Below are 14,143 nucleotides of genomic sequence, written 5' to 3'. Positions count from 1 at the left end.
TTTTTTTGGTTTTTCGAGACAGGGTTTCTCTGTATAGCCCTGGATGTCCTGGAACTCACTTTGTAGACCAGGCTGGCCTTGAACTCATAAATCCGCCTGCCTCTGCCTCCCGAGTGCTGGGATTAAAGGCGTGCACCACCATGCCCGGCCGTAAAGCATCCTTTTACCTGTAACTGGTTTAGTGAAGCACTTCTTTACAAGTCTGTCTTTTAGTAAACCAGTTTTTTTTTTTTACCAGTGTCCATTTCAAGAAAACGTCCCTTTACACGTTTGCTCAGCAGAGCACCATCTGACACAGCTGGCTTTCCAGAACCCCTTCAGTTTCCACTCGATGGTGGCAGATGGTCTAGGTGCTGAGGAAGCCACTGCCTGGGTACAGAATGGCTCTTTCCTCCTATGTGTAGCGAGGCTGCAGGGATTGGGGTGTGGGTCTGTGGGCCATGCCAAGCCTGTGGTGGGCTGGCCAGTGACCCAGTACGCTGTTTGACCCCCAGCTACCCATCGTGGCTTCCTCCATTGTGTCTCTGTACTTCCTGGAGCTGACTGACCTGTTCAAGCCGGCCAAGGTGGGCTTTCAGTGCTATGACCGCTCCCTGTCCATGCCCTATGTGGAGACAAATGAGGAGCTGATCCCCCTGCTCATGCTGCTGAGCCTGGCCTTCGCTGCACCTGCGGCCTCAGTGAGTACTTGTGCTGGGGCCCCAGGGGCTCGAGTCCCTCACTGTGACCTTGCCTGACTTGTCTGTCTCTGGGGATGCAGATCATGGTTGGCGAGGGCATGGTCTACTGTCTGCAGTCCAGGCTCTGGGGCCGTGGTCCAGGGGGCGTGGAGGGCAGCATCAACGCTGGTGGCTGCAATTTCAACTCCTTCCTCCGGCGCACAGTGCGCTTTGTGGGTGAGTGGCTGCGGAACTCTCCCTGAACCTACCTTTAAGCCCATTCTTGGGGTGGGGTGGGGTGGGCTTATGATGTAGACAGGCTTGGGGGAGCACCCCTCCCCCCTGCTCCCTTCCCCTGGCCTGGCCCTCTCGTCCTCAGGTGTACACGTGTTTGGCCTGTGTGCCACGGCTCTGGTGACAGATGTCATCCAGCTGGCCACCGGCTACCACACGCCTTTCTTCCTAACCGTCTGCAAACCCAATTACACCCTGCTGGGCACTTCCTGTGAGTCGAACCCTTACATCACACAGGACATCTGCTCTGGCCACGATACCCATGCCATCCTGTCGGCAAGGTGCGTTGGACGCCCCCTCCCCCACGCCCTACAGTGGGCGGGGGGGACTCAGGCCTGGAGTGGCTGCCCCCAGACCAGCAAGACTGACATGGTGCCTGTTGTAGGAAGACCTTCCCGTCCCAGCACGCCACTCTGTCGGCCTTTGCTGCCGTCTACGTGTCGGTGAGTGATGGACCCCGATGCTGCACCCTGTGTCCACCTGTGGGCAGCAGCTAAGACCTGACCCCACCCACCCGTTGGTTAGATGTACTTCAATGCGGTGATCTCGGACACCACGAAGCTGCTGAAGCCCATCCTCGTGTTCGCCTTCGCCATTGCTGCAGGCGTCTGCGGCCTCACACAGATCACCCAGTACCGCAGCCACCCTGTGGACGTCTATGCCGGCTTTCTTATCGGTGCTGGCATCGCTGCCTACCTGGTGAGGGTCTCGGCTAAGGAGGAGGGCTGAGGGAGGAGGCTGGCCACCAAGGGTGGTAGGGAGGTAAGAACATCCAAGGGGTCTGCTTGGTGGCCTGGGACCTGAGGGAAGGACCAACCTGTCACTGTTTCTGCATAGTCCCATCAGCCATAGGATGCTGGTGCCTCCCTGTGGCCTGCAGGTGCTGTCCCCTTCAGCATAACAGCCTCATACCAGCCCTTATTATCCATCCCTAGGCCTGCCACGCTGTGGGCAACTTCCAGGCACCACCTGCAGAAAAGGTGCCTACCCCAGCTCCTGCCAAGGATGCCCTGCGAGCGCTGACACAGCGGGGCCATGAGTCCATGTATCAGCAGAATAAGTCTGTCAGCACCGATGAGCTGGGCCCTCCAGGGAGGCTAGAGGGTGTGCCTCGGCCTGTGGCTCGAGAGAAGACATCTCTTGGCAGCCTGAAGCGAGCCAGCGTGGATGTGGACCTGCTGGCCCCACGCAGCCCCATGGGCAAAGAGGGCATGGTCACCTTCAGCAACACACTGCCCCGGGTCAGCACGCCCTCGCTGGATGACCCTGCACGGCGCCACATGACTATCCACGTGCCCCTAGATGCCTCCCGTTCCAGGCAGCTTATCAGTGAGTGGAAGCAAAAATCCCTGGAGGGCCGTGGCCTGGGTCTGCCTGATGAGGCCAGCCCTGTGCATCTGCGGGCCCCAGCAGAGCAGGTGGCAGAGGAGGAAGAGGAGGAGGAGGAGGAGGAGGAAGAGGAGGAGGAGGAAGAGGAGGAAGAGGAAGGGCCTGTTCCACCCTCACTCTACCCTACTGTCCAGGCTCGGCCAGGGCTTGGGCCCCGAGTCATCCTACCTCCAAGGCCAGGCCCGCAGCCCCTCGTACACATCCCTGAGGAAGGAGTTCAGGCTGGAGCTGGCCTGTCACCCAAGAGTAGCTCATCAGTGCGGGCCAAGTGGCTGTCAATGGCTGAGAAGGGTGGGGGCCCAGTGGCTGTGGCTACATCCCAGCCCCGGGTGGCTAACCCACCCAGGCTACTACAGGTCATTGCTATGTCCAAGGCGGCAGGGGGCCCAAAGGCTGAGACAGCTTCATCCTCCAGTGCCAGCTCTGACTCTTCCCAGTACAGGTCCCCATCAGACCGTGACTCTGCCAGCATTGTCACAATCGATGCCCATGCACCTCACCACCCAGTGGTGCACCTGTCTGCTGGCAGCACACCCTGGGAGTGGAAGGCTAAAGTAGTGGAGGGTGAGGGTAGTTATGAGCTGGGGGACCTGCCACGCAGCTTCAGAAGCACCTGTAAACAACCTGGAATGGGCCCAGGGTCTCCAGTCAGTGATGTGGACCAGGAAGAACCCCGGTTTGGGGCAGTGGCCACTGTCAACCTGGCCACTGGGGAGGGTCTGCCCCCACCAGGTGCAAGTGAAGGGGCCCTAGGTGCAGGCAGCAGAGAATCCACCCTGAGGCGCCAGGTGGGTGGACTGGCGGAGAGAGAGGTGGAGGCTGAGGCAGAAAGTTATTATAGGAGGATGCAGGCCAGGAGGTACCAGGACTAAGCCTGGCAAAACTGTGATGGGGGTTAGGGGAGCTGGGGGTGTCTACAGCCCCACGAATAAAAACATATGCTATTACATGATCTGGTTGTTCTTTTTTGGTTTTTAGAGACAGGGTTTCTCTGTGAGCCATCTCACCAGCCCCCAATTTCATTTTTTAAAGATCTGTAGCTGTACTGATAGTGAGCCTTCCTGTGGTTGTTGGGAATGGAATTTAGGACCTCTGCTTACTCAGGCCCAAAGACTTATATGTAAGTACACAGTAGCTGACCTCAAACACCAGAAGAGGGCGTCCTGATCTCATTATGGTTGGGTTGTGAGCCACCATGTGGCTGCTTATATTTGAACTCAAGACCTTTGGAAGAGCAGTATTAACCGCTGAGACATCTCACCAGCCCTTGCCATCCTTTGTGTTTCTAGTGTACCCTACATTACATGGTACCACATTCAAAGACTTCCACCATCCCCCTACCGCCCAATGACAGGCAGGAGTGCAAGACACAGGTGTTTATTGAATCCAGGCCCAGCCTGGCCTACAGCTCAGAATGAAGGGCTCAGGGAAGACAAAGGTTATAAAACTGCTTTAATGGAAAGCCCCCCCCCCAATACACCATCTGGGATGGGGTAGATGTGGCCAGGGCTGGCCCCAGGACAATACTGAGCCTGTAGTCGTTACCAAAATATACATCTGTCACCATAAAAAACTNCTGCACCGCCTCAGCCCCACAGGTATAAAATCATAAATATTTACACTCTTCCACGCCTTTCACAGAACCAGGGTGCAGGGAACTCCTCCCATACAAACAGGCTAGGGTGGAGGNGNCTGTGCAGGAGGGACATTAAGGCCTAGAGGTCGGTCCCTCAACTGGGCACAGTCAGAGGTGGGCAGAAAACAAAAACTTTGGTCCAAAATGTGAAGGTAGAGACCCCCAAGTCTCAGAGCTTTCTCTCCAGCCCTGGCCTGGGCCCACCTGCAAGTCGGTCACTGGAAGGAAGGAGCTCAGGGGACACAGAAGCTCAGAGTGCACACATACAANTGTATCACTGCTATAAAAAGTTACTTAAAACTATATCTCTTGCATATAAATGGAAAAGATTCGGGTATTTGGTCAAGTGGAAATATTGCTAGGCACAGGTGTCTGTGACCACACGGAATAGAATACAAAGGTCACAATGAGGCTCTGCAGCTGAGGATGGCCTAGGCCCTCTGGGCTGGCCAGGGACATGGGAGAATCATGTCACTTGATTATAAGGGTGTAGGGGAATGGCCCCAGCTCTTGCACAGCATTGGGGAGCCTATATATAGGCCACCTGGCTCACCTGCAGGTCTAGAGACAGCTGGTGGCCTTAGAGGATAGGTGTACAGCCGTGAGGCACGCTGGTTTGTAAGGCACAGAAAGCGGCTGTGTTTGGGGCACCGCTGTGGCCTCACGCCTGAGCCCCTCAAGGCATGGTGCTGGGATTGACTGGGCCTCTGTGGCCCAAGCCATTTCCTGCCACGGTAGAGTGGGCTAGATTTAATTTTTTTAAAAACAGGTAAACTGATCTCTCTTTAAAAAAATAAAATCTCTGGTCTGTAAGGTCACTTCAGCTGCTTTTTAAAGTGGCTTTTCTGGAATGGTGGAAGCTGATGCAGGCCCACAGGCACCTAGATGGTGGACTTGGAAAAGGACACTCGCAGGTGGTGGTTCTCGCCCAGGTCATGGTTGTGCAGTTCAATCAGCGCCTGCACTGCCTCCTCCACAGAGCCCATCTGGATCAATGCCATCTTGCGGTCCTTCCTGCAGGGGTGGAGTGGGGGGGTAGTCAGCTAAGTCAGCAGGTGCAAGGCAAGGTTAAGGGTGGAGGGTGAAAGGCAGGGCTTTACTCACTGGAAGAACTTGAAGCCCTTGACCACACCACCATTGCTGGAGAAGAGGCTCTTGAGGTCATCCTCTGACACAGAAGGCCTAGAGAGATAGACAGGAGGCATCTGGCTGGGGCTCACATGGGGATGGGGGTGGGGGAGATCAGGAGCCCTCTGTGGCCACCCACAAACAAGTCAAGCCACCTTCTGGCTGACTTACGGGATGTTGGAGAGGTGCAGGGTAGCTGAGGGTGGAAAGATGTTCTGGAAGTTCTTGGAGCCTGGTTTCTTGAAGCGGTGCAGCGGGGAGCTGCCATAATCCTTGGTCAGGCCCTGGTCCTCCTGACCCTCCCGAGGCAGCTGCACACTCTGATGCTTTGACAGTGTGATGCGCACTGACTTCCCGTGCAGCTTGTGCCCATTCAGGTGGCTCATGGCTAGACAAAGGGTGGAAACCATGAGCAGCAGGACACTCTGCCCACTGGTGCCCCACCCCAGGTGCAACCAAAGCAAGCACAAGCCTGTGCCCTGTGGTGGTTCTCACCCAGTTGGGCCTGGCTGCCGTCTGCCATCTGCACAAGTGCATTCTCCTTCTTATTGAACAGGATCTTCACCCGTTGCACATCACCATAGACACCTTGGAAACCCAGGGTGAGAGTCTTTAAGCTGTCTGGTCTCCTAACCTCTCCCACCCACTCATTACCCACCCGTCCAATCCCCAGCTCCCAGTGGGCCATGTTTGTTTAGTGGGCACTGGGAGCCTGTGTCTCACAGCCCAAGGCCTGCTAACAGACGCTGCACTCGGGCAGTCTCGGACTCCAGACAGCTGTCAGAACAGCCACGATCACATGCTACTGACACGCTTAGCTCTGGAAGCATGCAGGGTGGTAACCATGCGTGTCTACTCAGTACAATCCGCAAACCGGAAGCAAACCACGGACCGAGGCAGAAGGCCAAACACAAACTCAATAGTACATAGCAGGGTGTAAAATAACCAATTAAAACGAAACCAAGGTAATAAAAGGGAGAATAACATACCGAAGAGAATAAAGAGGCTTTGGGGTGTGACTCTCTTTAGAGACAGCAGAGGAAGGCAGCAGGGGACAGGGAGAGGGAGAGGTCAAGGGGGCGAGTGCCAATCGTCCACGAGGAAGACAGTCCCCGCAGGCGAGCAGGTTCATGATGATGAAGTTGTCAGGATGTTAATATTCAAGGGCAGGTTGGTTTCCGGAGAGCGGGTTTGAGAGGGGAGTTTTTGTTTTTATTGATTTATGTTTTGTTTGTTTCAAGCAACAACAGGAAGCAGAAGAACCGTGCAGTCAGTTGGCAAAGAAATTCCGGATCAGGCAAGAAAAAAAAATTGGGAGGGGAGGGGAGGAAAGAAAAAAGTAGCAAAACACAGGTCAGTAAATACGTAGGAAACGAGGCAGTGTTCCACACGCACGCACACGCACGCGCACACGCGCACACACACATTCACACATGCAAGGAGAAGCACTGCACGCAGGCCGGAGGACCGTGGGCCAGCACTGCGGCTGAGACTAAGGACCGAGGCAAGGAGTGGCGCCTGTTAGTTCCCAGGTGGCAGGCTGAGCTAGAGAGAACTGGCAAGGCTGGCATGGAGCGCCACAGGAGCCAAAGAGCAGCCTGAGGCGTTGCATGCACAGACCTGTTCCTGGAAAGGCAACGCTGAGCCTCGAGGGCTACCTGGGCTCCACGGAGCGCCAGCCAGAGACTGCCTGGTCAGCACCAGCCTGAGCTACCACCTCCCTTCAGACTGGCACTCCCAGGCCTCCTTGCCATGCCCCAAATTAACAGACTATCTGTATAGCAAGGAAAACACCGCGGCTCTGAGCACTGGCCAGGGTGCGAATGGAGCTGAGATGAGAACAGAAAACCTCAGAGCGGCTGGGAAGGAGCGGAGGCCAGCAGTGGCAGATAAGAGGGGCGGTACGCCTGTACCCACACACGGCGCCTGGGACACCCAGAAACCCTGCTTGCCATCCAGTACGCTCCCCCTCCCTGACTTGTGGTCAGTCAGCACCCCACCACTACTCCACGTACAGGCAGAGCACAGCAATGCCCACATACCTCAGGGTTCAGGTTGCTGACCAAAAGGACGGAATTCCCAGCACCTGCCAACCCTGGGATGGCAATGCGGCCAGCCGCAGCAGCAGCAGCAGCAGACGGGATGGCCAGGGGGGCCAGGGCTCCATGGACATTAGGGACAGAGAGGCCTGCAAAGGAAGGTAGTATAGATGTGAGCCTGGATGTCTGCACCAAGATGGGACAGGTCTCACACGCAGCCACGAGGTGTCGCCTGGCTATGGCCTGCTCAAGAGGCCACACACTGCCTGACTCCAAGGCCAGTCCAGGTGTGATCAGACTGCATGCGCCCAATAGCACAAAAGCTCTGATTGACACTGGCCCTCTGCAAGCAGGGCCTGCCACAGATCTGCCCGGCTGTGCACGCATGCGGCGCCCATTCCTCCATGCATGCTCCGGCGGCACGCGGAGGCCCGAGGCCCATGCTCCTCAGCTCTGGAGGCCACTTGCTTACCAGGCCATTAAATTCAATCTACTAGGGACACTGCATCCTCGTCCTCGCCAGAGGTGCTTGAAGGGAACCAGACCAAAGACTGAGTGATTAGAGGCCTGTCGGTAACGCCAGCACAGGGCACCTGGCCCAGCCCTGCCTGAGACTACCCTGCCCTAGCTGCCTGGGGATGCTTCTGGAGGCCCCTTCCCCTCTCCCCAGAAGGAAGGGGGCTTGGGGCCTGACACTTGGGGCCAGTGGCATCCCGATCTATGGGCAGTTATGGGGTTGTGTGGGCATGCAGGCGCTGGGGTCAGGATGAGCGTGAATACCTGCGGCCTGAGGGATGGCAAAGGTGGGAGGGAACCCGGCTCCTGCATACGGAGAGGCTGACATTATGCCGGGCGCACCTAGAAACAAACAGACACTAATCACTGCACCTCACCTCACGGCTGGGCCAGGCACGGGAAGGACTGCTGAGTGGCTGGGCTGTGCAGTGCCAGGGTGCCCTGACAAGCTAGGTGGCCTGTCCCACCCCTGTTCATTTGGTGTGTCTCAGTACAGCATCTTACCAAAGGCTGCTGCCATGGTCTGGTCCAGCGAAGGTTGGCTGTCTCCAGAGGGCAGGTCAGGTCGAGTGTAGTCTCTGCTCTTATCATTGTTGTATTTGACGTTGAGACTGGTGAGCTTGGAGAAATCGATGCGAAGCGTGCAGCAGGCGTTGTAGATGTTCTGGCCATCCAGGGACTGTGGGGAGACATAGATAGTTGAGTGCGTGGGCCACTCATAGGATTGCCCACCCAAGGAATTCCTACTCACCAGTTTGGCGTGCTGGGCGCTCACAGGGTCAGCATACTGCAGCAGCGCCTGGAACTGGTTGTTCTTGGTGAACGTGATGATCTTCAGGACTGTGCCAAACTTAGAGAAGATCTGCAAGAGAGGATGTGTGAGCTCTAGCTGGGGGCAAGTGGGGATCCACCCACCAGGTGCAGGGCATGCACCCACCCACTTACCTGGTGCAGCACGTCCAGGGTCACTGGGTAGAAAAGGTTTTCCACAATGATCCTGAGCACTGGGCTCTGGCCTGCCATTGCCATTCCTGCGTCCACGGCAGCAGCGGAGGCTGCCAAGGCCAGGTTTCCAGACTGGACGGAGTTCACAGCCTGCAGGGCTGCCTGGGCACGCTGTGGAGGAACCACCGTGAGTTGTGACCCAGGGCTGAGGCAGGGAGCTTGGCCACCCACCCACCTGCTCTGCAGACGTACTGCCTGGTTGGGCGAGCTGTCAGTCTTGAGCTCTTTGTGGTTGGAGAACTGGATATAGATGGGCTGTCCACGAAGCACTGGCGCCACCGACGTGTAGTAGTTAACCATAGTGTTGGCAGCCTCCTCTGTATTCATTTCAATGAAGGCCTGGTTCTTCCCCTTCAGCATAAGGAGATTGGTAACCTTCCCAAAGGGCAGCCCCAGGGAGATGACCTCGCCCTCAGTAACATCGCTGGGTAGCTTTCGGACATGAATGACTCTGGAAGGGACTCCTGCGCTCCTGTTGTCACCTTTGAACTTCTTGCTATCGTTTCCATTGGCTGAAAGGGAAGAGGTGCACTTGGGAGGCTGCACGAGAGCCTTCTTCCCGCCTCTGCCAGGTCCTTTCTCCCAGCTTGTCCTGCACCTGCCAAGGCAGGACTCCCTAGGGCACAGGCACTCCTTGCTTGGGAAAGGCCAAGCAGCACCCGGCACTCTTACCTGCTGAGGTGGAGCTGCTCATGATGAAGGGGCCGTTGCTGACACACGTGGAAAAGAGCTCGTCGGATCCCCGCTGGGAAGAGAGCATGGACCCTTAGCTCCAGGCTGATTCCTTTCCTGCATTCCTCCCATTTGCACAGTGCCCCAAGCCTGTGGCTTTAGTGCTCACTACCAGCCACTGCTGTCACTTCTAGGGCCCTGTGCCAACAGCCATGTGGGAGGCCCCTTCCTGGCGGGTTGTCTGTCTATAGAGTGCACAGCTGTAGGCCTCATGGTACCCTCCTGGCAGAGCTGCTTGGCAGTTTCCCGAGAAACAAAGTGGGGCCCTGCTGGTGCCCCGGCCCTGGTGTCCTGTCATCCTCCAGAACGACAAGGGACTGACTATGCTTGTACCCTTGAGTACCATCCAGTGGTAGAAGAAGCTCACTCGGGACCTCCTAAACAGACCCCCATGTTAAGGATACCTCCTCCTTAGAAGCAAGTTATTCATTATTTCAGCCAAACCAACTCCTGGATATCACAGAGGAGACTTCTTAGATCAGGACAGCAAATGTGGCAGGTCATGCTGCCCAGAGTAAGCCTCAGACAGAGGTTTCAGGAGACAGAGCTCTCTGGCTGTCCACTCCCAGGCAGCCAGACCCTGAAGGTAAACACTCAGGGACTCAGGACCATATTCATCCAAGGACCCCCGCCCCCATCACTGCCCATCCAACACTGTCTAGGGCACTGGTCTGGACCCTCCAACAATGCCAGCCGATGAAAGAACCAGGGTGCCCACGATGAGCTGACAGGTCTAGAGACTACACAGCCAGCCCCTGCCATGCCTATTACTCACCCTAGGTGGAAAGGGTAAACTAAACCCAAGCCTCTCACGACCTGCACCATTCTGGGGCTTCCTACCCAGTCCTGGCCATACTAAGGTCTTAGAAGCAAGGTCTGCTGATGGGCTCTTGGACCTGCCCTGCCTGGTAAACAAGACTATGACATGCAAAGCTCAGAATCTTATGTCTGTATCACTTGAGCTGCAAAACTCAAGTCCTGCAGGCCACCATTTACCCATGAAGTCCCTTATGCTGACCTTAGTGGGGGTGGCTTCCGTCTGGGAAGGGCAACAGAAGCAGTACTTCCTTCCTGCCAGAGCCCTAACAGTCTCCCCATAGGCCAGGGAGCCCACTACAGTCAGAGGAAACCCCAGCCACCTGGGCCAACAGCCCCAAGCAGCTAGGCAGACAAAAGCATGATACCACAGCACAGGAGGGCCTCTGGTCAGCCCAGCCTTCCCAAACGCTTGCCATAGAGATAGTCCCATCCATTTGCAATCCCAGAGCAAGAAGCCTGGCCCATTTACCCACCTGGAGCTCCCTGCTAACTTTCCCAGTATGCCCTCTGTGGCTAGCTAGAATTGAGTACTGTGTAGACAAGTAGCCATGGGGCAATCAGGTCAGCAGCAGCTTTGCCCAGACATACCCTGTTACCTGCAGGTCTGGGCCTAAACTAAGTGGGGCTCCTTTTCCCCCACTGTTGAACACACAGACTTATCTGAGGGAGGATCACCAGGCAGGTGGAGACAGCGTCCACTCACAGAAGAGTCAAACTAGTCCAGACAGCAGCCTGGTAGCAAATCAGATGATGGCACCAGCTGCGATGGCCTTTGACGGAGAAACCCCAAACTACTTACCACCTACTGCAGCTTAACAGGCAAGTCTAAATCTAAATAGCCCACCTAACACTGTGAGACCAACCCTGACACAAACACACCTGCACCACCATTTCAAGACTCAGCATACCTGCGACCCCTCTAGCTCCAGGCTTCAGCCCAAAGTACCGTTGAGGCCGAGGCACGCTTATTGTCTGTTTCCCCAGACACTCAAGCTCTGGCAGGAGTCGCCCGCCGGAGAGCAGGCCTGAGACAGCACAGAAGACAACTCCAAATGGTGGTCAGTCAGTCTCACCTTACAACATGCCACAGCCTTCCAAACCAGACCCAGAGGAAACACCAAATCGCCTGTTTATAGGCCTGAACTCAATGCTTAGATGAAGGCCGCAGGGCAGGCCAAGGCAAAGCCAGCCAGCAAGAGGCCAGCACAAAGACAGACCCACCAGACCCACAAAAGGACCCTAAGCCCCCAAAACTCTTGGACGGCAGGTCTGTGTGCATCTGTGCTATCTTCCGCCTCTTCGTAGACCCTGGCCTAAGGCAGGCTACTCTGAAACAAGCAAGCCTTTATCTGACTACAACGGGGTACAATGCCAAGCTAGAGACACCTACCTTTGTACCGACTGCTATGTCTGGGACGATGCTGTGGAGAGAAAAGCAGACATCAGCACTGTGTGGCCTGTAGGGCCCTCTGCCAGTCCAGCTTAGAAAGGCAGGGAAGTGAGCCATCCATTGAGTCAACTTGAAAAGGGCCATCATTGTCCTTGGAGACCCTCCCTTCTTCCACTCGGGACCCAGACCCTGCCTTTCAACACATTAAGTCCAGTTTTAGTACAGGTTAAAAAAAAGCCCAGTCTTTACAAAGCACACCAGTGATCTGGGTTAAAACCCCACTCCTGAGCACCCCACAACGCCCCTGAGCCCGACATGTAGGTAAGGAGTGGCCGAGATAGAGCTTCCTGATGGGGGCTGGGAGCCCAGGGCATGACTGCTGATGGCAGCAAAGTGGCCTCGTTACCATCTACAAACCAACAGAGCTGCTGGGATACACCCTAGGTTACTGATCAACCCAGCCCCCCCACCCCCCCTCCCCCGTGACTGCACCCTGCCGCTTCACACCTAGCCTGCTTACAGGCAACAGCAAGCCTACCAAGGCTGGCAGGTTCCCAAGTGGCTCTCAGAGGTCTGCCTAGTGAAGGGATTCCACCAGAAGTGCTGGCTGGGGTATGTGTGCCCCTCTGCTTAGTTTACTGTTTTCAAAGAGTCTTTTAGCACGTTTCCCTTCCCTCACTTCAATCTGCCTATCTCTGGCAGGATTAAAGGTGTGCACCACCACACCCCGCTCAAAGATCCTCGGTAAGTTGCTCAAAGGAGGCAACTGGAGACTCCTGTCATCTCAGCACTTAGAAGGCTGAGGCAGGAGGACTGCCATCGGTATGGAGCTAGAAGCTAGGCCAAACTACTTTTCAGAATCGTGTTAAAAGGAAAGCCGCTTACCAAGCCTGGTGACTCAAAGCACTAGGGAGGTTAAGGTGTGGGAAAGGGAAATCAGGAATCCAAGGCCAGTCCTTATCCAAAAGCCAAACAAAAAGTTTCAAGAAAAAAGTCGGGGCCTGGTGACGCAGACCTTTAAGTCCCATCACTACGCAAGCAGAGGAAAGCGGATCTTTCAGACCAGCCTACAATGAGATCCTGTCTCCAAAACAAACCGAAAACTACAAAAAGTCGCCGGTGGAGGGGGCATCCGGGGAGCATGCAGGAGGTGCGGATGCCCACACCGGAGACCGAACTGAACCTCACTCTGGCTCTCCCGTCCCTCCGTCGGGGGGCTCTGGCGGCCTCCTCCGGACCGACCCCTCCCCGGAGGCGGGAAGGGCGGGCGCGTTCAGCACAGGCCCACGCACGCACGCACGCGCGGCGGGGCGCGCGCCCCCACGACGCGCGCGCACGCGGGGTCGCCTGCGGCGTGCGAAGCGACACGACTCGGGGCACGAGGCGAGCCGGCCTCGATGGGAGGGCGGCAAGCGGGAAGGATCCCAGCGGCCGTGCCGCTTCCAGGGAGCGCGCCTCACCGGGGGAGCGCGCGTGCACGCGGAGGGCGGGGAGGGGGGCGCCGGGTTCCTCCGGATGAACCGCGCGGGCACCGGAAGTGCGCTGGGCGAGGGGCTTAAGGGGAGCCGAAATAGGGGTGCGGTCCCCCTAAGCCAGCCGGCTTTCCTTGCGGGCCTCAGACGCCTGGGGTTCCAGGCGCGCCACGCGGATTGAGGCCGCGCGCGCGCGCATCGCGCCGCGCCGCGCCGCAGCGGTTGGAGGGATCGGCGGGGGCCAAAAGTCCGCGCGCGCGGCGGCGGCGATGGCTTGGGCGGAGCGGTGAGCGGAGCGGCGTGCGAGGGGCGCGGCAGGACTTACCCGTCCATGGCACACCGAGGAGACCCGCGGGGAACGGAGCGGAGGCGCAGGAATAGCAGAAACCGACCCAACGGCTCCGAGTTATAGACTCACAAGATGGCGGAGACGCCCGCACACGTCCCCCGCGCGCGGTCCTCATTGGTTCCCGCTGCGGTCTGTGGGCGTGGTCAACCCCGCCTGCCCCCGCCAGGGCCTCCTATTGGTCAAAATGTTACTCCCAAGGGCGAAACGCAGTCAGACAGCAGACGGCTATTGGGCGGGACGACCGTCAGTCAAGACGGAAGACGGAAACGGCCTGTGGGGGAGGGGGAGGGCGTGAATGAGTAGGCGCACGTGATACCGTCTGAACCAATGAGCGAGCCTTTGTCCGACCCGTGGGACGCCATCTTGAGAGTGGGTACGTGGCGGGTCAGATGCCGAGAAGCGTGCGTTCCGGAGGTTTGCCTCCACGTCGCAAGCGGGCACTGGAAGCCGTTGGCCTCCAACGTGAGAGTAAAGCGAGGCGCTTCGCCATCTTAGAAGCGGGCAGACAACCCCGTATTGCCTTAGCTCGCTTGTGGTCACGTGGCCAGAACTTGGCCTTTCAACCGAGTTTCTCCTGGACTAGATCGCAACGAGATGGAGGCCACGTGCTTCACAGACGCAGTCGCGACTCGATCGTGAATCATCTCCTTCCGTCTTTTGTCTACCCACAGCAGCCAAGCTCCACCTGTGTCGCAGGAATGGGGAAACCGAGGAA

The 14,143-nt window shown here is 57.1% G+C and overlaps 2 protein-coding genes across 3 annotated transcripts in view; one reads left to right on the top strand and one right to left on the bottom strand.

Moving 5' to 3' along the window:
* Plppr3 (phospholipid phosphatase related 3) overlaps positions 1-3,289 on the top strand; it is a 10,829-nt gene extending 7,540 nt beyond the window's left edge. The window contains exons 3-8 of the mRNA XM_029542078.1: positions 495-680; positions 761-896; positions 1,039-1,234; positions 1,339-1,396; positions 1,479-1,652; positions 1,889-3,289. Coding sequence (XP_029397938.1) covers positions 495-680; positions 761-896; positions 1,039-1,234; positions 1,339-1,396; positions 1,479-1,652; positions 1,889-3,214 — 2,076 coding nt within the window. The 3' untranslated portion in view covers positions 3,215-3,289. The remainder of the gene's footprint in view (positions 1-494; positions 681-760; positions 897-1,038; positions 1,235-1,338; positions 1,397-1,478; positions 1,653-1,888) is intronic.
* Positions 3,290-3,706: 417 nt separating this feature from the next.
* Positions 3,707-13,695, bottom strand: Ptbp1 (polypyrimidine tract binding protein 1). Of its 2 annotated transcripts, XM_021204685.1 has the most exons (14): positions 13,405-13,695; positions 11,608-11,638; positions 9,339-9,411; positions 8,859-9,178; positions 8,607-8,777; positions 8,413-8,523; positions 8,166-8,340; positions 7,926-8,003; positions 7,149-7,294; positions 6,096-6,129; positions 5,602-5,694; positions 5,278-5,494; positions 5,083-5,160; positions 3,707-4,992 (listed from the first exon to the last, which is right to left on the bottom strand). In XM_021204685.1, exons 1-14 carry the CDS (start codon positions 13,410-13,412, stop codon positions 4,860-4,862), a joined length of 1,668 nt encoding a protein of 555 aa, XP_021060344.1. In that variant the 5' UTR covers positions 13,413-13,695; the 3' UTR covers positions 3,707-4,859. The 2 variants fall into 2 exon arrangements, with proteins under 2 accessions (XP_021060344.1, XP_021060346.1); XM_021204687.1 differs by lacking the exon at positions 7,926-8,003.
* Positions 13,696-14,143: the final 448 nt, after the last annotated feature.

The sequence above is a fragment of the Mus pahari genome, chromosome 9, assembly GCF_900095145.1.
Source record: "Mus pahari chromosome 9, PAHARI_EIJ_v1.1, whole genome shotgun sequence".
NCBI lineage: Eukaryota > Metazoa > Chordata > Mammalia > Rodentia > Muridae > Mus > Mus pahari.
The sequence above is the reverse complement of the archived record's forward strand: the minus strand, read 5'-3'. Positions and strand labels throughout refer to the sequence as shown.